Genomic DNA, 27630 nt, shown 5'->3' with positions numbered 1-27630 from the left:
GAAAAGCAACTCATTCTGCTCAGTAAAGCGGTATATATTTTACCCATTCAGTATGAAAAATCTGTTTCTTTGACATGTGCAGAGAAAAAACACAGGAGCTCTATAGTCTAGGTTATTAGGAAATTATCTGCAGAAAAGACCACAGTATTCATGATCTATGTGTATATGACTTAATAAAAAAAAAAAAAAAAAGACCACAGAATGAATTGAAGTTGATGACTAGAAAGGAAGCTACTGATTCTATTCCCCCTCAAATATGCACACACTAAGTAATTACCCAAATGTTACATAGCTAGAAACAGAATTTAGAAACATTTCCTTTTCTCAGAGCTCCTGCTTCCTTTCTTATGCAAAACTGTATGCATATGCATCTACTGTAACAATGACAGTGACAGAGTGGGTTAGTGTTTGTTCAATTCTAAAGGTCAGTCACTAGGCTAGGGATTTTCCATACATCACCTCATTTGATCCCCATAACTATAAGAAAAAGTTAGTATTAGCCTAGTTCTACAGATAAGCTCTTAAAAACTAAGAAAACTTATAAGGCTACAGAGAAGAAACTAAAAGGAGCAAGATTTGAACTCAAGTCCATGTGAGTCCAAAGTCCATGAGTTCTCTATTGTAAGAGATTACTGATTTTGTTTTCCCTCCAAAGTTGGCTGTTTCAACTTGAGGTACAATACTTCTATTATGTAAAATATGGAAAGCACCTTCTCAAGTTTCCTGTCTGAATAGCCTCGTTAAGAGCTGTCAACCTCTGATGGCATTAAGTTCAAACCACAAGATTAAGGAGTCAGTTATGTGTTTTAAAATTTGTTGTGAGGTTGAATCTGTATACACAGAGCAAAAACTATTACTGAGATTGTAGTAAATGATACATTACGAATTTTAAACAACATAACAGATAAGGATTAAACAAACTCTTTGAGAGAAGCCCTAGATAAGAATCTATTATGTGAACTGATTCTGTTCTACAAGAATCAGAAAATAAGATGAGCAGGCCAAGAAGGTGCTTACTTTAGAAAAAGGTGGTAATATCCTCAACTAGTATATTGGAGAGTATCAAAGAAAAAAAAAAGGTGATAATAATGAAAGTATGAGACTGTTTTAAAAATTATCTGTGCCAATTAAATATGGTGTACTTAACTGTATAAGCAATGCATTCTCAAATCCCACTAAAATGTAAATAAATATAAAAATATCTAAACTCAAGAGGACATAAAAACAGAAAAGGAAGAAATACTAGAGAATGGGAACTAATTATTAAAGGTATAGAGGGGATAAGAGACATAGTTGAGTAGCTGAACCAGGAAGTGCTTGTGGGGGGAAAGGGAAGTAGGTACCTATAAATCAGTGCCCCACTGAATCCTAGAAAAGTCAAATAGGGGTATTTAACCACGGCCTGGGGCTGGCTATGAATGCTTATTTGTAGTGGCAGATATCACTGGACCTTTGCTTACCAACTTTTGTTAATGTTTGTATATTTAAGTGTGGCCCAAGAGAACTCTTTGACAAGCATTCATAGCTGCAGGCCACCCCAGGAGGGGTTGAAATCTGATAAAGAAGCCAAGTTTCCAACCCTCCCCCCCCCAGTAGATTTATGAAGTTGGGAAGCAGATTTATTTCTCAATGCTGTGGAAATATAAATATGGGATGGAAGAAGACTAGGAAGCTGGATTGGTACCAATATGAACCCATGTTTGCTCGTCACAGGATACAAAATCAACATACTCAATAGCATTTCTACAGCTAATAGCAATGTATCTGGAAGAAAAAAAAATGAAAAAAGCAATCAAGCAATCCCATTTATAATAGCTACCTCCTACACACCAAAAAAACCCTAGGAATTAAATTTAACTAAGGAGAGGAAAGGTCTATATAATGAACACTATACAACACTGATGAAATTAAAGGAGGCATAAATAAATGGAAATATGTTCCATGTTCATGGACTGAAGATTATTAAAACGTCCATACTACCCAAAGCAATCTACATTCAATGCAATCCCTACCAAAATACCAATTACCTTCTTTACAGAAATAGAAAAAACAATTCTAAAATTCAAATGGACCCCAAGACCCTAGGATAGTCAAAACAATCTTGAGCAAAAAGAACAAAACCAAAGGCATCACAGTCCCCAACTTCAACATTTACTGCAAAACTGCAGTAATCCAATCAGCACGATAGTGGCATTAAAATAAGACACATGACCAAAGGAATGAAACAGAGAATCCAGAAATATATTCATATTCTTACAACCCACCTAATTTTCAATAATGAACACACACTGGGGGAAGGACAGTCTCTTTAATAAAATGGTCCTGGGAAAACTGAATATCCATTTGTAAAAGAATGAAACTAAACATACAATGAAAGAATCAACTCAAAATGGATTAAAGACTTCCAAGTACTGAATAAGGACTTTTTGGATAAGAACTCAAAAGCATAGGCAACAAAAGCAAACAGATAAAAAAGGATTACATCAAACTAAAAAGCTTCTGCACAGCAAAGGAAACAATCTTCAAAATGAAGAGACAACATACAAAATGGGAGAAAATATCTGTGTACTGTGCATCACACAAGGGGTTAATATCTTAAGTATGTAAGGAACTCAACAACAAAAAAGCAAATAATCTAATTTAAAATTGAACTAAGGACTGGAATGGACATTTCTCCAGAGAAGACATACAAATAGTCAACAGGTATATGAAAAAATGCTCAACATCACTAATCAGCAAGGAAATGCAAATCAAAACCACAATGAGATATCACCTTACCATGATCAGAATGGTTATTACCAAAAAAAAATAAAAAAAAAAAACAAATGCTAGTATGGATGTGAAGAAGGGAACCCTTATATCCCACTGGTGGGAGTGTAAGTTGTTACAACCATTCTAGTGAACAATATAAGGACTTTTTGTTGTTGTTGTTGTTGCAGTTTTTGGATGGGGCTGGGTTTGAACCCACCACCTTTGGCATATGGGGCCAGTACCCTACTCCTTTGAGTCACAGGCACTGTCCTAAAGACTCTTAAAAAACTAAAAATAAAATTACTGTATGATCCAGCAATACCACTTCTGCATATTTATCCAAAGGTAGTAAGATCAGTATTTTGAAGAGAGATCTGCATTTCATATTTATCAACCACTGTACTTACTATTCATAAGGCCAAGAATGGAATCAACCTAAGTGTTATCAGACAAATGGATAAAGAAAATGTAGTAAGTACATACAACAAATACTATTCATCTATAAAAAGAATGTACCAGGGAGGCACCTGTGGCTCAGTAAGTAGGGCGCTGGCCCCATACACCGAGGGTGGTTGGTTCAAACCCGGCCCCGGCCAAACTGCAACAAAAAAATAGCCAGGTGTTGTGGTAGGGACCTGTAGTCCCAGCTACTCTAGAGGCTGAGGCAAGAGAATTGCCTAAGCCCAGGAGCTGGAGGTTGCTGTGAGCTGTGTGATGCCATGGCATTCTACTGAGGGCAATAAAGTGAGAGTCTGTCTCTATTAAAAAAAAAAAAAAAGAATGCACCTGTCATTTGCAACATGGATAAACCTCAAAGACATTAAGTGAGGCGCAGAAAGACAATACATGATCTCTAAGTGTAAAAGTTAAATTTTCATCTAAACAGTAGAAAATCTGTATATATCGAAAAGTAACAGCTATAGGAGGACATTTACAGATAAAATGGCACATACACATACAAGAATAAAAGCTAAAAGATGAAAGTGGTTGTTTCTAAGGAATAAAAAAGGAACAATGGTGTGGATGACATATGACCCATACTACAGTCCAGGTGCAGGTAAACTTGCTCTATAAAGGAAGAGATTAAGTATTTTAGGCTTGCAGGCCATATGGTCTCTGTCACAACTATTGAGTTTTGTCGTTTTAAGACAAAAGCAGCCACAGACAGTATGTAAGCAAATGAATGTAGCTGCTGCATACCAATAAAACTTTGATTATGGATACTAAAATTTAAGCTTCATATAATTATCTTATGTCACAAAATCTTACTCTTTTAATTAAAAAAAAAAAAAACATTTAAAAACGTAGAAACCATCCCTACCTCTGGAGTTGTACAAAAACAGGCAGGAGGCTAGATTTGACCTATAGGCTATAGTTTAACCCTTGTTGTAGTCTATACCACAAAGCACGGTCCATTCAGAAATAAAATTTGCCAGTATACACTTATTGCCTGCACATAATTTATCATCATTTTAACATTCTTACCTGGTGGCATAAGTTTCATAAGTACTCTTGCTCCATCTCTAAGAGGTGGCATATTTAGGCTGCTACCTAAGTCTGCAACTTGCCAAAGGAAAGAGATGTATCTGGGATGCAGTGACATTATCTGGAATAAAAAATACACAAAATAATTACCTGTAAGTTACTCCTTCCTCTCAAAAAACCTCAAGCTCTTAGGCTCAAGGGATCCTCTTGCCTTATCCTCCCAGATAGCTGGGACTACAAGATGCCTGCCACAAGACCGGGCTAGTTTTTCCTATTTTTAGTAGAGATGAGGTCTCGCTCTTGCTCAGGCTCATTTTCACCTCCTGAGCCCAAGCAATCCACCTGCTTCAGCCTCCTAAGAGTGTTTGGATTATAAGCATGAGCCACCATGCCAAGCCACATAAGTAATTCTAAAAGATGATCCACTTTGAGGTATAAATACAAAAGAACAGTGATATGGCTGACCCTTGAACAACATGCACTCGAACTATGCGGATCTACTTACACATGAATTTTTCTCCAACCAAATACAGATTGAATGCTGGGTTCCTGTAGCACAGTGGTTATGGCACCAGCCACATATACTGAGGCTGGTGGGTTCGAAACTGGCCTGGTCCAGCTATAACAATGACAATAGCTACAAAAAATAGCCAGGCCATTGTGGTGGCTGAGACAAGAGAATCACTTAAGCCCAAGAGTTTGAGGTTGCTGTGAGTTGTGATGCCATAGCTCTCTACTGAGGGCGACACAGTAAGAAAAAAAACAAAAAAAAATAAATACAGATTGAAAATACATTCCTGAGATATGAAATCCTAGTATACCTGAGTGTTCCACAGGGCTGACAGCAGCACTTGAGTATAAACAAACTGGGTATACGGGTATACATGGAGGTCACAGAATCAATCCTACACCTATAAAGAGGTATGACTACATTTTCCTAAATTTATATATCCAATAGTGCTACAATTAAGCTCTATAGATTCATTCTATGTAAACATAACAATATTATTTCTATTGAAATTTTTTTGATTTTGAGTTATAATTATTTTTCAAAGGAATTCCTTCTGAAGTTGTTAACTATATAGTTATTTAACATTTTGCCTCACTGAATGGTAAGCTCCTCAAAACAAAAAGAACTATATATTTCTTTATGTTAAAAGACTTCAATGCCTTGTATATAGTAGTTCAAAACTATATCTACTCACCACTCCAGGCAAACAGCTTTCCACTTCTGGATTGGGACCATCACTGTAATGATTACCATGGTTTCCAGGAGATCCAGTTGAAGAATCAGAAGAACTATCAGGGCTTGAAGGCATATTGGAACTTATTTGTGTAAGTTTGGCTGTAATTAGCTAAAAATGATATACTGTGTTAGTATCAAAGAGAAGAGAAAATATTTACACAAAATACAGAACAAAATCCCCCCAAATCTATATGCCATTTTAGATATATATTTTAGAAGTATTGTCTAATAATATAATCTTAACTAGTTTTGATTTTAGAAATCCTATCTTCTACTGTATTTTAAATGTCACCCTAGTTTTAGTGTTATAACTTAAACACCTAACACAGAGCCCCACACATATAAAATGCTCAATGAATGAATGAATAAAATACAGCCTCAAGTTTGAATTTATTGAAAAACATGGTAACTATATACACATACATACCGATTTATCTTTTAAGTTTAATTGTCCAATCAACTTTCTATCATCCGCAGGATCTATCAGCTCACCGCCCACAAAGAGCTCAATTTTTGTATGGGCTACATTGGCTTTAATACGATTGAGAATACATCGTCGTACTGAACCAATTGTATCATTTGTATGAGACCATACCTCCAAGTCATCAACCTGTCTGCCCTGGTTTGGAAATCGAACTATAAAAGAGAGGTGTTTACCACGGAATGCTCTGGGGGGAGGGAGGGAGGGGGGGAGGAAGAGAAGGTGGGAAAAAAAGAAAAACGTCATATTCAGCAGACTTTCAAACTTGTTGCCAAGAAAATAAAGCTAGGAATTCAACACTGAGTATTTCCTTATGAAAATGTAAGTTTAACATCCCTAATCTGAAATGCATGGGACCAGAAGTATTTTGGATATTTTTAGATTAGGGATACTCAACCTGTATTATTTTCAGTACCTTAAAAATAAAAATGTATTGCTCCTTTTAACTACAAATATAAGTAACAAAAACACAATCATATTTCATTACTTACATCTATGGTTATAAAAAACAAGTGTCCATGTATAAGAAATTAACAGACTTGAGTAACATTTTTATGCTATAAAAACCTAACTCAATAACACTATTTTTTAAATGTAGAAGATAAATTCATTCAGTAATTTCATCATTAAAAAGAACTCTTAAAAAAAAAAACTGATGGAGCTCACCCTATAAACATTCCTAAACTATATATACCAATTTAATTACTACTAAATGGTGAGATCTTAAATGTTAACACAAAACCACTTGAAAATGCTTTTTGCTATACTGACAATCTGTCACAATAGCTTTTAAGAGTTATTTTCCAAGTACTCTCCATCCTATTCTTTTTGTATTTTTTCCTGAGACAGAATCTCACTTTGTCACCCTTGGTAGAGTATCAGAGCTCACAGCAACCTCAAACCCTCAAACTCTTGGGCTTAAGCAATTCTCTTGCCTTAGCCTCCCAAGTTGCTGGGACTGCAGATGCCCCCCCCAACACCTGGCTATTTTTAGAAATGAGGTCTCGCTCTGGCTCAGGCTGGTCTCTAACTCATGAGGATCGCTCAGGCGATCCACCCACCCCGGCCTCCCAGAGCGCTAGGATTTCAGGCATGAGCCACAGTGCTGGGCCCCACCAACCTATTCTTTTTAACAGTCTAAATGAATGACATCAAAACAATACTTCAAATGCAAATATTATTACTACAATACTTAAAGGGCAGTAACGTCAACGGGCAAACATAAAAAGAGGAAACTGAACTTAAATGAGAAAGCATTATCAAAACTCAAACATAACAAAATAAAACCAAGTTGGGAGGGGTGGTGAGAAGGTCAACTATTTAAAGAAAGACTCCAGGCTGGGCACCTGTAGCTTTACGGTTAAGGTGCCGGCCACGTGCTCCAGGGCTGGTGGGTTTGAACCCAGCCCGGGCCTGCCAAACAAAAAAATAAATAAAATAAAGTAAACAAGCACCTATAATCCCAGCTACTTGGGAGGCTGAGACAAGAAAATTGCTTAGGCCCAGGAGTTTGAGCTTGTTGTGAGCTATGCCACCACAGCATTCTACCTAGGGCGACAAAGTGATACGCTGTCTAAAAGATAAATAAATTAAAAAAAAAATTCCATAAGATACAAATGTTTTTAATGGATATTAACCTTTTTTTTTTTTTTAAAAGAGACAGAGTCTCACTTTATAGCCCTCGATAGAGTGCTGTGACATCACAGCTCACAGCAACCTCCAACTCCTGGGCTTAGACGATTCTCTTGCCTCAGCCTCCAAGTAGCTGGGACTACAGGTGCCCAACACAATGCCCAGCTATTTTTCGTTGCAATTTGGCCAGGGCCAGGTTCAAACCCAACACCCTCGGTATATGGGGCCGGTGCCCTACCCACTGAGAAACAGGTGCCACCCAGATATTAATGTTTTTTAAATAATTCCTCTCTCCTTTTAACTGCCCATCATCATTAATTTGCCAAATGGCCAGGAAAATACCAAATAATTAAGAATTAGGACCAGCTAATCAATTATTCACAAACCTTGACATAGGTAGAATTGTTCTTTCCTCATGATAATCACTGTCACATTCATTTATATATTCTCTTAAGACAGTTAATACTCGAACCATTCTAACAGCTTCCTGTCTTGCGCAATTGATACTGTCTTTGTCACCATCCAAAACACACAATGTGTCATAGGAGGCTTTCAAACGATCAAAGCAAGACTGAATGAAATCTTCATGGATCACCACCTACAAATAATGGGCCGTAAAAATACAGTTCAAATTGTGTATGAAATGTAAAAATTAATTATGAAGACAGCAATGGTTAATTTAAACGTAGCACTCAATGAGTCATACTTAAGCAGAGTCAACATTGATGATAAAACACATTATATTTCTTAAAAGAAAACTAGTATCACATAAGTGAACAAATATAAACTAGACAGTCACAAATGAACTTCAGTATTGAGTGTTAGTATTGATACAATTCAGGTTGGCATTTCAATATGTAATAGTTATATTCAAAATAACCCTAATCACTTCAAATAACGGGCAAGGCAAAATTCATTGAGATTGTACTTTGTATAATAGAAATATAGATTCAATTTTTTACTCACCTGATTGACCTGTAGCCTCGGACCAAGGTTTGTATATATCTCTTTAAGGAGATCTATAGCTCTGCTGGCAATATCATCATTACTCTGAATCACGACCTAGGATCAAGAAGATTGAAGTATTAATCCCTTTCAAAACATATTTTCATTGGGCATCTAAATTCAAACCATATACTCAGTTATTTAATACACTATTTAATAATTTAATATTAAGTTGATATTGACAATATTAAGTTGATGTTGTAAGGATTAGGATTCAGTATTTTAATTCAATAATTGCAACTATTCAAATTCAATTATTTAAATTCAGTAATTCAATATTAAGTTGACACTGACAATCAATCAAATCAAATAAAAGTGAGAAAAACACACCAAAAGAAATGATAATAAATGCAAAGTACAGGTTTTTTAATAAAGCAAACTGTTTACAAATGAAAGATTTTACTGAGGACAAAATATGCTTTGATCAGTATTATTTAACCCTGCAATTTAACATCTTCATAAAGTTGTAAACTTGTGAAACATTCAAGGAAAAATTCAAATTAATTGAAAAGATGTTAAGAGATTATATGAACATAGTTTAGCATAAAGAACAACCCTCCTCCACCCTGTTTTGAAAAATCTTTACAACCCAAATAATTACATTAGTGGTTTTCAAACTATGTTCAGAACCCTAGGGCTTTGAGAAGGTGTTTCAAGGCTGACTCCTATAAAAAGGTTGAGGACAGGAAAGGGAATGAAGCATGGCAGAGACTAGGGAAAACACAAGTTTTCTTTTTCAATTAGGTTTACCTTTTTTTTTTTCCTGAGACAGAGTCTCAAGCTGTCGCCCTGGGTAGAGTGCTGTGACATCACAGCTCACAGCAACCTCCAACTCCTGGGCTTGAGCAATTCTCTTGCCTAAGCCTCCCAAGTAGCTAGGACTACAGGCACCCACCACAACACCTGGCTTTTTTGGGTTGCACTTGTCATTGTTGTTTGGCAGGCCCAGGTTGGATTGGAACCCGCCAGCTCTGGTGTATGTGGCTGGTGCTGTAGCCGCTTGAGCTACAGACACTGGGCCAATTAGATTTACTTTTTGTAGTATTCTTAATATTTTGCTTTTTAAGATAGGTTTCTGCTGCCAAAAAATGTTGAAAATCCCAGCCTGTGCAAGAGTGAGACACTGTCTCTACAAAATGTAGAGAAATTAGATTGTTGTGGTGACACGTGCTTATAGTCCCAGCTACTTGGGCGATTGAGGCAGGAGGCTCACTTAAGCCCAAGAATTTGAGGTTGCAGTGAGTTATGATGATGCAACTGCACTCTGACCCAAAAGACAAGAGTGAAAACCCTGTCTCAGACTTTTAAAACTAGAAATAATATATTAATACTATAAAGATGGAAAGGTTAGCCTTAATTAGATATTTTACTCCAAGTATTTAAAAATATCACAAGTTAAACAGTGCCAATAAAGTACACACTTGTAATCTAAATAAAGATCTTTTCTTCTGCCCTCTATTTCAGTGTTAAAACACAGAAGAGGAAACAGACCTAAAGTGAATGAAAATGGGAGAGGGGAGATATATTAACTTCCGTGGAGGATGCATGAAAGACTTGCGATGATTATCGCACTTCTAAACACATCTGGAACACAAAGATTCTAAGCTGAGACAACAGGAACATCAGGGACAGGAAAGCGAGGGAGAAGGAAAAAGAAGAAAAAACTCTGTGACAAATGACATAAGAAGAGATAAAGATGAATCATTACTATTCCAGACTTTTGGGACAAGCATTAGAGAATACATAATTTATATGCAAGATTGTAGTTCCTTATTTGAAAAACTACATCAGACACAGAGTTCCTACTTTTGACTTACCCTCCAAAGGTAATCTAATCCTATTAACTCCAAATCATCCATCATATAGGCTCGCCTTTTTGCTACTAGTTTTCCTTCTCGACAATTCACAGCTTTGAAGAATCGCTCAAAACATTTCATTCCATTTTCAGTTAATAGGGAAGGATCAAGCTGAAGCACATTACTTTCAAAGAAGTCCTTATTAATATCAGGATCTAAGTCTGGTTCATCCCCCATCAATTTGGAATACCACTTAAAACAGGCTTCACGATCACAAAGGTAAACTGCATTCTCAGCTAAGCATTTCCATATTTGTTTTGCCTGAGGAGCACATAGCCACAGTTGGCCATCCTTCAATAAAAATCTTGGAAAAACAAAAAAATTGGCAATTAATTTTTATCCTGAAAGGCAACCTATCTGTATACCTATGAAATAATACATTTATCATAATTATATTTTATCTACAGATAAAAGGTGTTAGTTCTTTCAAAAGAACCTATTTCTCAACTTTTATCTGGTACTAAAAAACACTATATAATAATTCATTCAACAAGCATATATTGTGAACCTACTACGTACCTGGAAGCAAGGCTAACCAATTATGAATAAAGGACTCGTTCCCTTAACTCTAACCATTTAATCTTTCAAACTAATGATTCTGAAAACATTTTTAATAAGCTACTTGAATTTAAAATTAAAAATTTGGCATTTTGCTTATATGGTATCATTGGAAAATGAAATAATCAAGCCACTTTCATTCTGGTTTCACGTGTTGTAAAAAAATGTAAAAAAATCAATGAAGTGTCTTTCACAGGTAACTAAATCCATTCATATTGATGAGTTAAAACTGGGTAACTTTTCATTTTTTTAGTTTTTAAAAGATAGTAGAAGAAATCTTTCTTTAAATGAAAATCCAATTTGGAAATCTAATGTATGAAATTAAGAGCGGAGCTACTCTAGTTGGGAGAGGAAAACTAAGGAGAAATGAGGATGAATCTTCCCACTGCTTGTTTACAAATCTTTAGGACAACTTAGAAGCCCTAGTCTCCTAGGTATGTTTGAAAATTTATTGGTCTAATTGGAACAGCAAAGACTTAAGTCAGATAAAACTAGTTGAGTAGTGCAATTCCATCACATACTATGAGATTTCAAACAAACCACTTTAAGCCACCTCAATCTTCTTTTTCTCACTGAACAAATGGTGAAAAACATTTAACTCATGGACTGCCCTGAGGAATAAATATAAATTGTTGGACACAGACCAAATACATAGTAGGCATTAGAGCCCTTCCCTTGAGCTAATTCACAGAGACCAGTACTAAACAGTGTAAGGACTACTATAGGTTCTCTGCCTCTAAACTTTAATCTGGCAAAAGGGCTTGCAACCTCTTTTCTGTTCTAATAAACCTAGAAGGGATATGACACATGGTCATCAGTAACAATGGCTCATTATGGCAGTGATTCTCAATGTTTGAGAGGCTGATCCTCTTATTTAGGTAGTTGAAAATCAAAACACACAGTAAAAAAATATTACTTTACAACAAATGCCAAATTTCTTAAAATCTAGTGGGATGGCATTTTTCTCAAATTATGTAACTAATTTTTTTCCGATAATAAGCATAGAGATTAATAGAAGTCTGAAATTAACACAGTACAGCAGAAAATTCCCCAGCATGTACATCAAAATAACGAATAGAATAGATTTTTATAAAGTATTGATAATCTGGGCATTTCCATGAGCATACTTACAATCTGAATAAGATCTTCTACCACATGATAATTTTTTAACAAAGCTATTTTCCAAATCTTTATTTTTTTATTATCTCAGTTAATTTGAGGATATAAAGAATTAGGTTACATGTTTGCATTTGTTAGGTAGAGTCCCTCTTATATTACATTTTTCGAACCTTTTTTTTTTTTTGAGACAGAGTCTTACATTATTGCCCTCGGTAGAGTGCTGTAGCATCACAGCTCACAGCAACCTCCAGCTCCTGGGCTTAAGCAATTCTCTTGCCTCAGCCTCCCAAGTAGCTGGGACTACAGGCGCCCACCACAACGCCCGGCTATTTCTTTGTTGCAGTTTGGCTAGGACTGGGTTTGAACCTGCCATCCTTGGTAAATGGGGCCAGCACCAAGCACCGCCCCATCTTTCAAATCTTTAAGCTCACATTTAGAAGCTAAATATCACAGAAAAAATTCTGCCTTGGACTACATTTCACTTTGGTTTGACAGAATATATATCTCTTTCCTTCATGCCCATCAGAAGTGATAATAATACACTTCAGTCTTCCAACTGCCTTTTTTAGCCAGTGTTAGGACAAAGGAGGCATCAGAGAACTCAAATCATTCTTTTGGGTTCTGGTTCAACAGCCTTTTGTTCCCACTGCCTTAGTGTCTATCCTTAAGGTCGGTATAGTTCTCTACCTGATTGTATAAAAAATATAGACACTGGTCTTTTTAAATAAACATTTTCAGCATAAACAACTATGAAGAAACAATCCTGTAGTTTAAAATGTATTCTCTTCAAATATTCCAAAGAAGAAAGTTTTAAAACTCAGCCAAGAAATTTTTTTTTTTTTTTTTTTTTTGGCCAGGGCTGGGTTTGAACCTGCCACCTCCGGTATATGGAGCCAGCACCCTACTCCTTGAGCTACAGGCACCACCCCTCAGCCAAGAAATTTTAAAGTATCCAGTAAGGAGCACAAGGAAATGTGTGATTCTTAGGTAATTATTCTTATGTATGAAAACGAAAGACCTTGCATAGCTGTATAGTATATTCACTACTCTGCATTCCTTATCTGTGTCTCAAAGAGCAATACTAATTGTAAAAAACAAACCTAAGGAAGTTAAGCCGTTCTTGGACTTCTTGAACATGACTGTATCTACTTCCCAGCCTCACAGTTTGTGGGTCATAGCCTTCATGGTCTGCAAATTAAGAAAAATCACGCATTATACACATGGATACTCACGACACCATTGACTTCAACTGAATGAGTCAAGTCAGAAAGTCGTTAACTATTTATCATTAGAAGACAATCTAAAATATACTGTAATAAATTGGTGGTTTCTACTCATCTATTTTCCCCACAAAAATACTTTCCTTTTAAATTAAGAAAATAACCTGTTAAATGTGTTATCAAAAATAACTCTTCAAGGCCAGGTGTGATGGCTCATGCCTATAATCCCAGTACTCTGGGAGGATGAGGCGGGTGGATGCTTTAGCTCAGAAGTTCAAGACCAGAGTGACCAAGACTGAGACTCCCTTCTTTACTAAGGATAGAAAACTTAGCCCAGCATGGTGGTGGGTGCCTCCAGTTCCAGTTACTCTGGAGACTGAAGCAGGATGACCATTTGAGCCCTTGAGTTTGAGGTTGCTGTGAGCTATGACCACTAGGGTGACAAAGCAAGACTGACACACAAAAAAAGACAAAACTGGCTCGGCGCCTGTGGCTCAAGTGGCTAAGGTGCCAGCCACATACACCTAAGGTGGCAGGTTCAAATCCAGCCCGGGCCCGCCAAACAACAATGATGGCTGCAACTCCCCCCACCAAAAAAAAAATAGCCAGGCGTTGTGGTAGGTGCCTGTGGTCCCAGCTACTTGGGAGGCTGAGGCAAGAGACTCGCTTGAGCCCAGGAGTTGGAGGTTGTTGTGAGCTGTGACGCCACGGCACACTACCCAGGGGGATAGCTTGAGGCTCTGTCTCAAAAAAAAAAAAAAAGACAAAACTTTTTCTAAATTTCCTTTCTATTAACTTTTCATGGAGAAAAAATACTGGTATAAAAAAGAAACTACATGCACATACCACTACTTTATGCCTGGGAAGGAAGGTATTAAATATAGTATACAGACACCTGGGTTAATTTAATAGTATTAAAATGCTATTTAAATACATGACCAACTTCCATCATTGTCCCCATTACCATGTTAAGAATGTCTACAGTGTGTCATTTCCCTTCAGCATTAACTGGTATTTCCACAACAGATCCTGAACATTAGGGAATGTGTGCCCTGTTGTGAAAGAATTTCAATTCTCCTTTGGAAACAGTACAGGTTATCAGTCTTCAAAAACATCGAGGTTTCTTCTATGAACAAATGTTGACGTGTTATAAGATGGGACACTTAGATATTTGGAAACACATGTTTTTGATACTTTCGTAAAGAAAGCAGCCCCATATATTACAGTCAACTGCTTTCTATTCTATGCGTATTAGCACCTGCCAACAGTCCTAAACACATTATCTCTACTTCCATGAAAGTAAACTTAATAGGGTTTTAGGACTTTAAGCTCTACTTCTCAAGAGATTCTCTTAGTAAAATAGATAGTAAATCAAGTTTGGTAAGAATTCCCTTATAATCTTTACCCATATTCGCCAGTTTTTTACATGTTGCTCCATTTGTTTCATTAGTTGTCACATTCATAAATTCTAAACCATTTGAGAGTTGGAGACATGTCCCTTTACCCTTAAATAACAATGCAACTAATACTGACACAATACTATTATTTAACCCAAGGCTTCTCTCAACTGAAATACTATTGACATTTTAAGCCAGATGACTCTTTGTTGTGCCAAGACTGTCCTGCGCACTATAAGATGTTTTGTAACATCCCAAGCCTCTATTAAACTAGATTCCAGCAGCATCCTCAGGTAAGATAACCAGAAATAACTCCAGACATTGTCAATATCCACCTCCATCCCTTTGGAGAAACTTTATGGTCAGTATTAAAGTGTTGTAAATTTCAACTTTTTCTCCCAATGTCTTTTTACACCTTTCCTCCAAGTCCAAGATTAAATATGCGTTACACTTAGTTGTCATGACTTTTATTCTTTAATCTGGAGAATTTACATCCTTTGAGTTTCTTGACTTTTGAGAAAACTAGAAACCAATTTTGTTCAATGTCACTCAATACAAGCTTCTATGATAATTAGATTCAGGCTATACAGTTCAGTAAAGAACAGCAGTGTTGTGACACAATGTCCTCCTCAGTATATCATCATTAGTAGGCACATCACGTTACTTCATGGAAATACACATAATGCTAAATTTGTTCAAGGTGGTTTCCACCAGGTTTTTCCATTGAAAAGTTACTATGGTATTTTTCTTCTCTAAGTAATTTGTGGGAAGATACTTTAAATTATGTTAAATGACTTGTTTATCAAACCTTAGTCACTAGTTTTAGCAACCCACTCGCCCTTTTAAATTTACACACCAACACTTTATCAAGAATTGGCACCCTGGCTCGGTGCCTGTGGCTCAAGTGGCCAAGGTGCCAGCCATGTACACCCAAGGTGGTGGGTTGGAATCCAGCCCGGGCCCGCCAAAGAACAATGACAGCTGCAACCAAAAAATGGCCGGGTGTTGTGGCAGGCGCCTGTGGTCCCAGCTATTCGGGAGGCTGAGGCAGGAGATTCACTTGAGCCCAAGAGTTGGAGGTTGCTGTGAGCTGTGATGTCACAGCACTCTACCCAGAGGGACAGCTTGAGGCTCCTGTCTCAAAAAAAAAAACAAAACAACAACAAAAAAAAAACTGGCACCCTTAAAAAGTAAAACTTTGCAAACATTCAGTGACATCTAAATAATAAACAAATGAAGAGGCCTTTCACTACAGAGAAGCTTGACACTAACATAAATTGGTTTTTGCCACCATAAACATGAAGTTTCCTAGCATCTATTTCAGAATTCATTATGAGAAAGGAAGTTCACTTAAAGAAAGACTTAATTAAATGGGTAACCATCTACCTGTTAAAAGCACACAATTTTATTTTCACCAGAATTATGTAACTGCTATCGCAGTATATCATTTTTTGCCACCTCAGAAAAGTTATATAAATCATTCTAACCTTCTTCTAGCCCTTAAGTCTGTTTAGACATTTCATATAAATGGAATCATGGTCTTTTCTGACTGGCTTCCCCTCCCTCCTCAGTATGTTTTCAAGATCCACTCATAGTATTCTTTTTAACTGCTAAACAGTATCTCAATGTACCGATAGACATTTATTCATTCAATTGACAAACACTGAGTTGCTTCCACTTTTTGGCTATTACAAATACTCATGTACAAGTTTTATGTGTGGATTTATGTTTCTCTTTCACTTGCATATGTAATTAGGAACGAGTCATACATAAATTCTACATTTAACATTTTGCAAGTGGCTACACCACTTTACAATCCCACAAAGATGTCTGAAGGCCCCAATTCCTCCAAATCTTCAACACTTGGTGTTCTCTCATCATCCTAACAGGTGTGAAGCAGTATGTATCACTGTGGTTTTGATCGCACTTCCTTAATAATGATTCTGAGCATCTTTTCAAGTCCTTTTGGGACATTTATATACCTTTTCAGGACAATTTCTATTCAAATCTGTTATAAGAGTTTTTTTTATATATTCTGAATACAAGTCTCTTATCAGACATATAATTATTTTCTCCCCTTTTTAGGTTGTCTCTTCACTTTCCTGATGGTATCAGGAAATAAATTTTAAATTTGATATATCCCAATTTACTACCTCATTTCCCCACTTTTATGACCTGACCAACATTGCTTTCCCTGACCCAAAGCCATGAAGATCAAGATTTATTCCTGTTTTCTTCTAAGACTTTTACACTTTCAGATGTTACTTTAATAAGGTCCAGGATCCATTTTGAGTTAATTTTTTGCATATCATATGAGGTAGAGAATTCAATTACATTCTTTCAACTTTGACTTTCATCAAGACTGTTTGGCTACTTGAGTCCTTCTCATTTCTACATCAGCTTTGTCAAATTCTGCAGGATGGGGGAAAAATGCAGCTGGGTTTTACAGAACTGTGTTGAATGAATCTGCAAATCAAGTTGGGGGAGTACTGTCATCTTAATGATACGAAGTCTTCCATTCCTTGGACTTTTGTTCAAATGTTTGTTGTTTTTTTTTTTTTTTTTTTTGAGACAGAGCCTTAAGCTATCTCCCTGGGTAGAGAGCTATGGCATCACAGCTCACAGCAACCTCCAACTCCTGGGCTCAAGCGAGTCTCCTGCCTCACCCTCCCAAGTAGCTGGGACCACAGGTGCCTGCCACAACGCCATGCTATTTTTTGGTTGCAGCTGTCATTGTTCTTTGGCGGGCCCGGGCTGGATTCAAACCCAGCACTTTAGGTGTATGTGGCTGACGCCCTACCCACTGAGCCACAGGAACCGCCCCCTGCAATCTTTTTAGTAGATTCATTAGGATTTTCTGCACATAAGATAGTGTTATCTGCAAATAGTTTTAATTCTCCCTTTCCAATTTGGATGCCTTTTACTTCTTTTTCTCACTTAGCTAGTTACCCTGACTAGAACTTCGAATAGAACGTTAAGTAGAAATGGCTAAAGTGAACATTCTTGCCTCAACTCCTGATCCCAGAGAGGAAGAAATCGGTCTTTTACTGTTAAGTAAAAACCCAGGAAGATCTCTTGAGCTCAGGAGTTTTAAGACCAGCCTGGGCATGAGTGAGACTCCATCTTTACTAAAAACGGACACACTGTCCAGTCACAGAGGCACATGCCTGTAGCCCCAGCTACTTGAGAGGCCAAGGCACGAGGACCACTTGAGCCCAGGAGTCTGAGGTCACTGTGAGTTAGGCTGATGCCACAGCACTAACAAAGGGAGATTATGTCTTAAAACAAAAACCAAATAATCATAATCACACTCTATTTCTTAACAGCCTAAATAATGATCATAGTTTTAATCTACATGGCATAGTTTAGATTTTAAACTAAAATCTAGTTTATTTTGACACCTAGATTTTAGTTCCTCTTAGTAATTCACACTGATTCTTTGAAGCTTATAGGGCTGCTGTGTGTGAATGCCCATTTGTAAACCCTCCTTTGTTTAAGCCCCAACATACACAAGTACACACGAGACATATTTGTTCCTGACTTCCCTCCTAGGCTTTGCCCACCTTTACAATGGTTCCTACTCAGCACTTCATCCATGAAGCAATGTTTGCATTTTTAGAAACGCACTAGGCTCTTTCAGAATTTGCTGTCACAGTCTAGGAATGACCTAGAAACCTTTGTAAAGATTAACCCCCCCCTTTTTTTGAGACAGAGCCTCAAACTGTCACGCTGGGTAGAGTGCTGTGGCATCACAGCTTACAGCAACCTCCAACTCTTGGGCTCAAGCAATTCTCCTGCCTCAGCCTCCCAAGTAGCTCGGACTACAAGTGCCTGCCACAACACCTGGCTATGTTTTGGTTGTAGCCAGCATTCTTTGGCGGGCCTGGGCTGAATTCAAACCCACCACAGCTCAGGTGTATGTGGCTGGTGCTTTAGCCGCTTAAGCCACAGGTGCCAAGACTGACCCATTCTTAAAGACTTTGACCATGAAATCAAATTTACGATGAGCACACTCCATGCCCTGCCATAGCCCCCACTCTACCACTTATATATGCATGTACCATGATGCCTATCTATCTTATTCTAGTGGCCTACAAGAGTTTTAATGTCAAGGACCACCTAATATTAGCCATCGACACTCTGTTCCCTCACACAATGGCTTAGTAAATGCTGACTTAGATAACTGATTGATAAACTGGGAGAAGAAATTAAATAGGAAAAAAAAAAAGTCCCAGGTTAAATGGGAAACTCTAAGACCAAGAAATGAAATGAAGGTGAATGGAACACAAGGAAATCAAAGTTGAAACTTAATGACCCTTCACCATGAAGCTAAACAAGCATATGAAACATATATTTTCTTTTATATAAACACGTTTGGAAAATGGTTCCCAACCTAGTCCCACTGCATTAATTCCTGTACCTGTTAACTGTTTCTAAATAAAAAGGATCTTGCTGCTACCCTTACCTGTAATTGCTAAATAGAACAAGATTGCCTGGACAAGGCATTATCACTCTAGTTGCAAATAAGAGGTCCTTTCTGGGGCCAAGAAGTGGGATTTTTAGGGGACCCCACTGAGCTGGAGGCAAGTAGCCAAAAGTCAAACAAGCCATCTGTAGTAGTCATGATCATGCTACATGAATGAGGTGACTCAGCTAAGCATATACAGGAATTAGGGGAGAGGGGAAACACTGTCTACAGTATTTCCAAGTCTGAGCTCTCACTAGTCTGATAAACACAAATATCTGCCTGGGTAGTCATTATCACTCTAGTATGGAGGCAGACAGGAAGCAGGGCAATGACAGGAGATGAAAGAGACCTCTCTGTCCCTCAGAAATCTCTGACCAGGGAGGGTCACCCTCCAGGTTTAGGGTGGGTGATGGGGCTCCAAAGATCAGAGCAAAGAGCCCTTGGTTGGGGCATGCCTGGTCTTGAGCATTAGAAAGCCCGCTGATGCCCCCTCCCCCCACTCCCTCTAACGGATTGCTTTCTAGACCCTCAGCTCCTGCTCAGTAGGATGCTTAGCAAATGCCCAGGAGCCATTCAAGCAGGCAGGATCCCTGTTAGCAAGGAATTGTCCTTCCTCCACACTTTGAAGACAGAAGTCAGTCTCACGCCTGGCCTGAGCAAGCTCTGCTCTAAGGTGCTAGTGGCACACCTGGTGCTCAAAAGCAAGACGCTCACTGAGGTGGGACCGGGTGAAACAGTGCAAATATTTGAGATTCCTTAAGTCATAAGAGAAGGGGCTGTGCCTATGGGCACCTGTAAGCATGTTATATAGACTGGCTGCTATGCAATCAGCTATGTACTTGTCACAGAACTCCACACGGCCCTCAGTATAGTCCTTGCTGTAGGACTGTTTTCCTCCTCTGTGGCCACTGCTACCTCCTTTTGAAATCTCATGAACTGGTAATTGGTCCTCTGTCTGAAAGAAAACTCATCCAACCTCACCGTCACTGTAGTTGCTGAGGAGGTTACAGACCCACAGGGGCTAGAAGTGCCACAAGATGTGCCTAAGTACACAATACCCAGAATTATCTGTTTCTTGCTGCCACGAACTGCTTCTTCAGATTCCTCCTGCTCCTCCCTCCACCTCTATCTAGTTTCTGGTCAGTCTCTTCCAGAGGCTCTTATTCTCTTGTTGCCTTCTGGGACTTTTCTGCCTCCACGCTGGCTGATACCGGGAGCACCAATTCTCTCAGTCTTGACCTGAGAGTATCTTTATTGGTCCTTGTCTTTGAAAAGTAGCTTTGCTAAATACAAGACTCTTGCTTGTCAGGTCCCTCCCCAAACCATAGCACTTTGTATATGTTTGTATACGTATATGTATATGCTACCTTCTGGCCTCCCGTGTGAGAGTCATTAGTACTGACTAATGTACAATGAGAAGTGAGCTGTAAATTTTTACTATTGTTTCCCCATGCATAAGGAGTCAATTTTTCTCTTGCTACCTTCAAGATTTTCCCCTTGGCTACGATGTGTTTGAGTCTATCTCTGCATTTATCTCACTTGGGATTTTTTGAGCTTCTCAGACATATAGGTTATTAGCCTCAAATGGGGAAAATCAAATTTGGAAAATTTCAGTGATCTTATCTTTTTCTGCCCCTTTATCTCTCACCTTCATTCTTCTAGTATTCCCATCATATGTGTGCATAATGGTGTCCCACACCTCACAGAGATTCACTTCATTTTTCTTTTTCTTCTGTTCTTCAGGATTGTGTATCTTTACTGATTTACCCTTTGAGTTCACTGACTCTTCTACCAGCTCAAATTGACTATTGAACTCCTATGGTAAATTTTACATTTTGGTTATTATACTTTTCAAGCCCAGAATTTCATGGAGTTTTTTTTATCAAAAAATAATTTTTCTCTACTTATATTTTCTATTTAAACACTGTCATCATATTTTAATTCTTTAGACATCGTTTCCTTCAGTCCTATGGGCATATTTGTAATTCAGGTCTTTGTGTTCAAGACTTTTACCATCTGGGCCCCCTCAAAGGCAGTATCAGTCTACAGGTCACATCTGCCTGTGTTTGTATCACCCATTTTCTGTCAAAATCTGGACATGTTGGATACACTGAAGCAACTTAGATACTGATTCCCCATTCCCAGTTAATGATATTTGCTTGGTTATTTGTTTAGGAACAAGGCTGAACTTTTTTTTTTGAGACAGAGTTTCCCTATGTCACCCTCAGTAGAGTGCCATGGTGTCACAGCTCACAGCAACCTCAAACTCTTAGACTTAAGCGATTCCTTGGCCTCAGCCTCCCAAGTGGCTGGGACTACGGGTACCTGCCACAACACCCAGATATTTTGTTGTTGTTGTTGCAGTTGTCATTGTTTTTGGCAGGCCCAGGCCAGGTTCAAACAGCCTTGGTATATGCGGCTGGCGCCCTGCCTATTGAGCTACAGGGGCCCCTTAGTTTATTTTCATCACATGCTTTGCATTTCATTTGTTAGTTGGTATTTTCCTATCAGTATATTCACAGTTTATCCAATATATTCGATTATTTTCATTATCTGATTCAGTTGCAGCCAGTGACAGACAACTCCTGTATCCTTTTGATTTGCCAGTATACGTCTTTGAGCACGTTCTTACTTTCTGGAATAAGATGTTCAAGGACCATCTTGTACTTTCCCTGCTTCAGGCCTATAAATAACTATTTCTCCAGGGAGGTACAAAATGTTTATAAAATGGATAATAGTAGCTTAATTTTTTTTAAATCAAGAAGAATCCACCCAGACTTCAAAGTATTTCACAGCTAATGTATAGAAATGACAGCTACTGAGAAAGTTTAGCCCAGGATCTGCATTCTAACAGAGCACTGTTAGTGATAACATTCATGAAGAAATTGTTTCTGGAAAACATTCCTAAAAACTATCAGTGCTATATGAAAGAGACTGGAAGGAGGTAATGGAAAGTATGTAGATCATTACGTAACTTTTGAGATACACAAAAATCAAGAAACGTAAAATCTGCTTACATAGAAACAGCCCTCAATAAACTGAACAAACTGAAACCTTCATGAGTTAATCAGAAAACATGCTGTCGACTATGTTTCTTAGAAGTGAAATAATGGACCATAACACAATCTGTCTCAAAATTTTTGTAGTGACCACTCAGCAGTCCTTAATAAAAATAAGGCAAAAATGTGACCTACAATGAAGATAAGTCATCCAACTCTATCCAGAAACAAGAAAAAAATGGTAAATTTTCAGTAACTGTTCAAGTTAGGACAACGACTATTCCCTACCAATGAGCTAAAACTTGAGTAAAAACTGAAAGATGAAAAATAGCCAGGCGTTGTGGCAGGCGCCTGTAGTCCCAGCTACTTAGGAGGCTGAGGCAAGAGAACCACCTAAGCCCAAGAGCTGGAGGTTGCTGTGAGCTCTGACATCACAGCACTCTACCCAGGGCAACACAGTGAGACTGTCTCTAAAACAAAAAAGAGTGATTTGGTAAGTACTAATGGATGAAGATACTTATAACATAAGTAAACACTACAGAGAATTTTAATTAAGTTCACACCTTGATCTAAAAAACATTTGTAGGCGGTAGAATTATCTAACTACGCTACTGAGAATATGCTCTTTTCCCCTCAAAGCTAAAGATTCTAGTGAAGATGAAATATGAGCATGACGTATAATACTGGTAAAATGGTTATCAAAAATTAAGAATCAGTAAACAGTGGAAACCTAATGTTATTCTGATGATAATACGTCTCATACTTAACGGGAATCATGCAACATTTTTATTGCAAAAATGCAAAACCAATACTTTCCTTTAGAATTGCAAATTTGAAAATGTTTGCAGATAACACTGCCACAGAAGTGATTTCATGTTGCAAAGTTTTTTTAAACAGATTTTTACTAACTTTAAAAATTCCCCCACCATATTTTAGTATCTACAAACTAATCAGTATCAAAACAGTATTGTAATTAAAATTAGAAGAGGAAAAGGTATCAAGGTTAATTAGAACAAACGGAAGGCATGATGTTAACGAGGAACACATTAACAGCAAAAAAATCAAGTGCTTACAATGTGCCAGGCCTTGCTCTAGAACAGTGGTTCTCAACCTTCCTAATGCAGAGAGCCTTTAATACAGTTCCTGTGCGTCACAACCCACAGGTTGAGAACTGCTGCTCTAGAATAACTTGCCCAAAGTCATAATAGCTGATCTCTTAGTTTATGGATATACAGACAATTTAAGAAGACAAACTTAAGAATATAAATGTTCTCCTGACAGGAAATTGAGATGAGGCAATAACTCACGTAGAATTTGGCTAATATGGAACAGAAAGCTCTAGCAAGATTGAACTACACATGTACCATCTCCTAAGTACCCTGACACAGTTCCCAGCCTCTGTAAATAACCACCACACACAAATGAGGTAAATAAAAATTAGCACTGAAGCATATATGATTTGTATGTGGCTCTACTTTGGAGGAAGGCCTGTACTGGCAACTATGACAACTTTGTACCACAAAGAAAGAGACGACATCAGAACAAGATGTCTAATTTATGTTAAAGTGAACCCAAATGCTTGGGAATACTACATATAAACCTCTTATTTCTCTCATTGGTTTTGGTGGCCTTTGGTAAAGAATGTAAATCACATGGTTGCATGCTTATGCTGCCTTAACGTCTATCATGCTGCTTAGAAGGAACTTGGGACCGAAATGATTTAACATCACTGTCTGATGCTTAGACTGGTTGTGTAGGTCTATAGCAGAGGTTCTCAACCTGTGGATTGCAACCCCTTTGGGGGTTGAATGTCCTTCCACAGGGGTTGCCTAAGACCATCCTGCATATCCGATATTTACATTACAATTCTTAACAGGAGCAAAATTACAGTTATGAAATAGCAACAAAAATAATTTTATGGTTGGGGGTCACCATAACATGAGGAACTGTATTAAAGGGCCATGGCATTAGGAAGGTTGAGAACCACTTCTATAGTCTATTGCCTAGAAGGATTCCACTGGCCCCAAATCAGTAGGGATATACCTGAAAAGTTACTTAATTTTTATTTGAATTTTATTTAGAAATATATACAAGTGTTAAGCAAAAACTCATAATCTATAAGCATCTCATTTTTAACATACACTATTAGCCACTGCAGATCCTACTATAACATGTTAAATGAGTGGTATGCTGAGTAACCATATGTTCAAGGGTAATATAAAATTTTCTTATTTATGACTCTGAGAACAAATTTGTCCCTACAAAGGCATCTGTGTTTTCACTGGAGGAATAGTTATGAATTTGGCATAAGCAGAGAAGGAATTATGTACTAAAAAGCCACCTACATGCTAGTACACAGACTCTGACACAATAGTCAGAGGGCAAAGGAGTTAAGTATTGAACAGAGCAGGTACTTAAAATTGGTCTCTTGAAATCCCAGGAAACTTGATCCTAACATGTTCAAACAGTTTCACACTTTGAAAGTCAATAGAAACATGTAGTACATTGTAGCCTCCTGTCCCTACTTTGGTGAATTTTTAAATCATAATGTCTGAAGCATTATAAAACATGCACTTTGAATTATCAGAGAACTATAATATATTCAAGAACAGACTTACACAAAATGAGTTTTCCTGAAAAGCTAAAGGTGGTGGTTAAGGAAATAAAGGTTGAAAATGAGTCAAGTACATACCTAATAAGGTATGTGTAAAACCTGCTGTAGTATAGGAAGGCAGAGCTCCCCAGGCAGGGGAGAAAAATATTTGTAACAAGAAGAGTGGGGAAGGCAAGCACTTAAATGAAGAGCCTTGAAATGTTGGCCTGGAATTTAGGTTGTAAAAGATTTGGGAGTAAAAGTGGGTCATAAGCCCATAAAAGGAACACAATTTGTAAAAGAACCAATTACCCTGTATCTTTAAGAAAACAAAAGTCACTATTATTTCCCACAGTCCATTTTAACTTGTAATACATACCTCTAGCATACAGTCTCATGCCTTCCATGTAAGTTGCAAGGTTTTCTGCTACCAAAGTAACTAGGGCATGATTGTGCTGAAGTTGATTGATTAAGTCATGGCGATAAAATACATGAGGACTGCGCTGAGTTTGACTGAAACGAGAAGAACTTAACAATATAATTAGGCAATTAAACTCTGTTGTAATCAAGAGTTTACACTATCTAAATTCCTAGCCACTAATTTAAAAACTGAAAATTTTATTTTTGTCCATTTATTTAATTACAATATCAACAAACTTAAAAGAAAGTAATTCCTCAGAAAATAAGCCAATTTGCTCCATTATTCTTATTTTTACATGAAAAGCATGCATCAGTATTCTCCAACTTCATCAGATAGGAGTCTACTTCACTGACTAATTTCTACTCCTACACTCTAATATTCCAGAAGACTCATATTTGGTTACATAATTATTTCAAGAACTATAAAACAGAAATATTCTTTGCAAAACGATCATCATAAAATTTATGCTATAACCGTAGTGAGAAATTTAACCAAAGAAAATGCCTTTAGTAAGATTATATTTATTAGCAATTCAGAAACTATTCTAGGATATTTGGTTTATGGCCTTATAGTCAAGTTTGCCCATAGGTGTCAACAAAAAGACATCTAGTTCCTTTCCAATCTGTTTTGCTACAGTCATTAAAGCCAATCAATTTTCACAGTCACTATTTTAATGGAGATGGGGCCACTGTTCCTTGGGACATAAAGTGTACTACTTGAGAAAGGTCAAAAGGCATACACATACAGTGGGACAAACATACTCAAAATAAGCCCCTGAAATAAAATTTTACTGTTAATAAGACATATGTCTAAATTTTCTCCGAATGTTTATAGTTTTTCCAATTTCATATTTTTTTCCCTTTTGGGGAGGGGGGGAATGAGACAAAGTTCAACTGCTAAAATCAAAACATACATATGATCTTTTCTACTTCTATCTTAGGCATAATCACAGTAATCTTAAGAGCAGTAAAGGTTCTTGGCAATCACTGAATCTTATACATTAGGGAAAACATAATTCTTTTTAACAGAATCTTTACAAGATTAAACAACTGGTTTGACACAAGGTTTATACCTACAAATCCTGACTTCACTGTGAGTAATATTCTTTCTACTATACCTTGCTCTCTTTCTCTCCACATTACTTTTCCTTTTCATGTTATCAGTTGAAACTCTATTACCAGAAAATACAAATTATTTCAGTAACCAGAATTTGGCATCTAAGATAGTATATTTAAAGATAACTATTAAAAACAAGGAAGGAATAAAGATAACTATTAAAAAGAAATTTAGTTAAAAAACATTTTAAAAATATTTTTAAACTATCTTGTCATCTTTCATCATTTAAACACCCTTGCAATATCTTTAAAATTAATTTTAAAAATTAATCATTAAAATAGAGTAACATTTTGAAAACGATTCCATAGTATGTTTCAAAGTTAGTAAAGCAGAAAAGATAAAATGAAATAAAGAATGAGATTAATTTCCTGGCATACTTGCTGAAAATATAATTATGTAATAATTCTGCATGAAGTACTCAAAGACAATATTACCATTTTGTTTCTGATACATACTACTTGTGATTTGCTTCTTATCAACAAACCAAAGGAGGTAGATATAATAGATTCTTTTCTTCCAAATAAACCCTTGCTGTCTTCTCTTGATACATACTACTTGTGACTTACTTCCCTATCAGTAAAACAAGGAGGTAGATACAGATTCTTTTCTTCCAAATAAACCCTTCCTAGATCAGCTGTATTTTCACCCCACTAACTTTCATGATCTGCTTTTACAAATTGACATGCTATTTCTTTTCAATAAAATACATTTAAAAATGTTGAAATTTATGTCTTACCTCAAATTTTGAGGTGCTTCACCAAATAAACTACAAATTTCTCTAATTTGTTTCAGTGCGGGAATAACCCATTTGTCATTTGTGCGAAGTTCTTCTATAAAGCGATCTATCCACTGGATCTTTTGTGTGTCACGGTCCTTAAACATACAATTTCAATGTTTTATATAGATACTTAGGAGACTTCCACCTTCAAATTACTTTGAAAATTATAAAAGATTTCTTTTAAGATTAACATCACAAACATTATGCTGTAATTGTAGTAAAGAGTTTTAACATTTTTTTAAAAAGCTTTAAAGACATTTTAATTTCATATTTACTGCCAAAACTCCAAAAAGCCAAGTACTGAAGCAAAACAACTCGGTATTACAAGGACTTAACTATAGCTATACAAAAGCACAGGTCCTACATATTAGGCACACTGAAAGTTTGATTTTAAAAGTCTGCCAGAAGGTAGGTATTGAGTTTTATCCTATTTTAAGAGATTCCACCATATCGTAAAAGCTATAATTAATATGTAACACTTCAATTGTTACACTGAAAATTTATA

General features: G+C 37.0%; 1 protein-coding gene across 5 annotated transcripts in view; it reads right to left on the bottom strand.

The window, feature by feature from the left end:
* The window catches only part of USP9X (ubiquitin specific peptidase 9, X-linked), a 135066-nt gene that overhangs the window by 46947 nt on the left and 60489 nt on the right, over window positions 1-27630 (bottom strand). For 3 of the 5 annotated variants that reach the window (XM_023519134.1, XM_023519135.1, XM_023519137.1), the window contains exons 13-21: window positions 27084-27220; window positions 25190-25338; window positions 13234-13321; window positions 10418-10760; window positions 8562-8657; window positions 7982-8193; window positions 5910-6150; window positions 5442-5591; window positions 4237-4357 (exon numbers count right to left, since the gene is read on the bottom strand). In XM_023519134.1, the coding sequence (XP_023374902.1) occupies window positions 4237-4357; window positions 5442-5591; window positions 5910-6150; window positions 7982-8193; window positions 8562-8657; window positions 10418-10760; window positions 13234-13321; window positions 25190-25338; window positions 27084-27220 (1537 nt within the window). The remainder of the gene's footprint in view (window positions 1-4236; window positions 4358-5441; window positions 5592-5909; window positions 6151-7981; window positions 8194-8561; window positions 8658-10417; window positions 10761-13233; window positions 13322-25189; window positions 25339-27083; window positions 27221-27630) is intronic. The other 2 variants (XM_003799905.3, XM_023519136.1) reach the window with 1 other exon arrangement.

This window comes from Otolemur garnettii, unplaced genomic scaffold (genome assembly GCF_000181295.1).
Source record: "Otolemur garnettii isolate 467f Iridium unplaced genomic scaffold, OtoGar3 scaffold00158, whole genome shotgun sequence".
Lineage (NCBI taxonomy): Eukaryota > Metazoa > Chordata > Mammalia > Primates > Galagidae > Otolemur > Otolemur garnettii.
The sequence above is the reverse complement of the archived record's forward strand: the minus strand, read 5'-3'. Positions and strand labels throughout refer to the sequence as shown.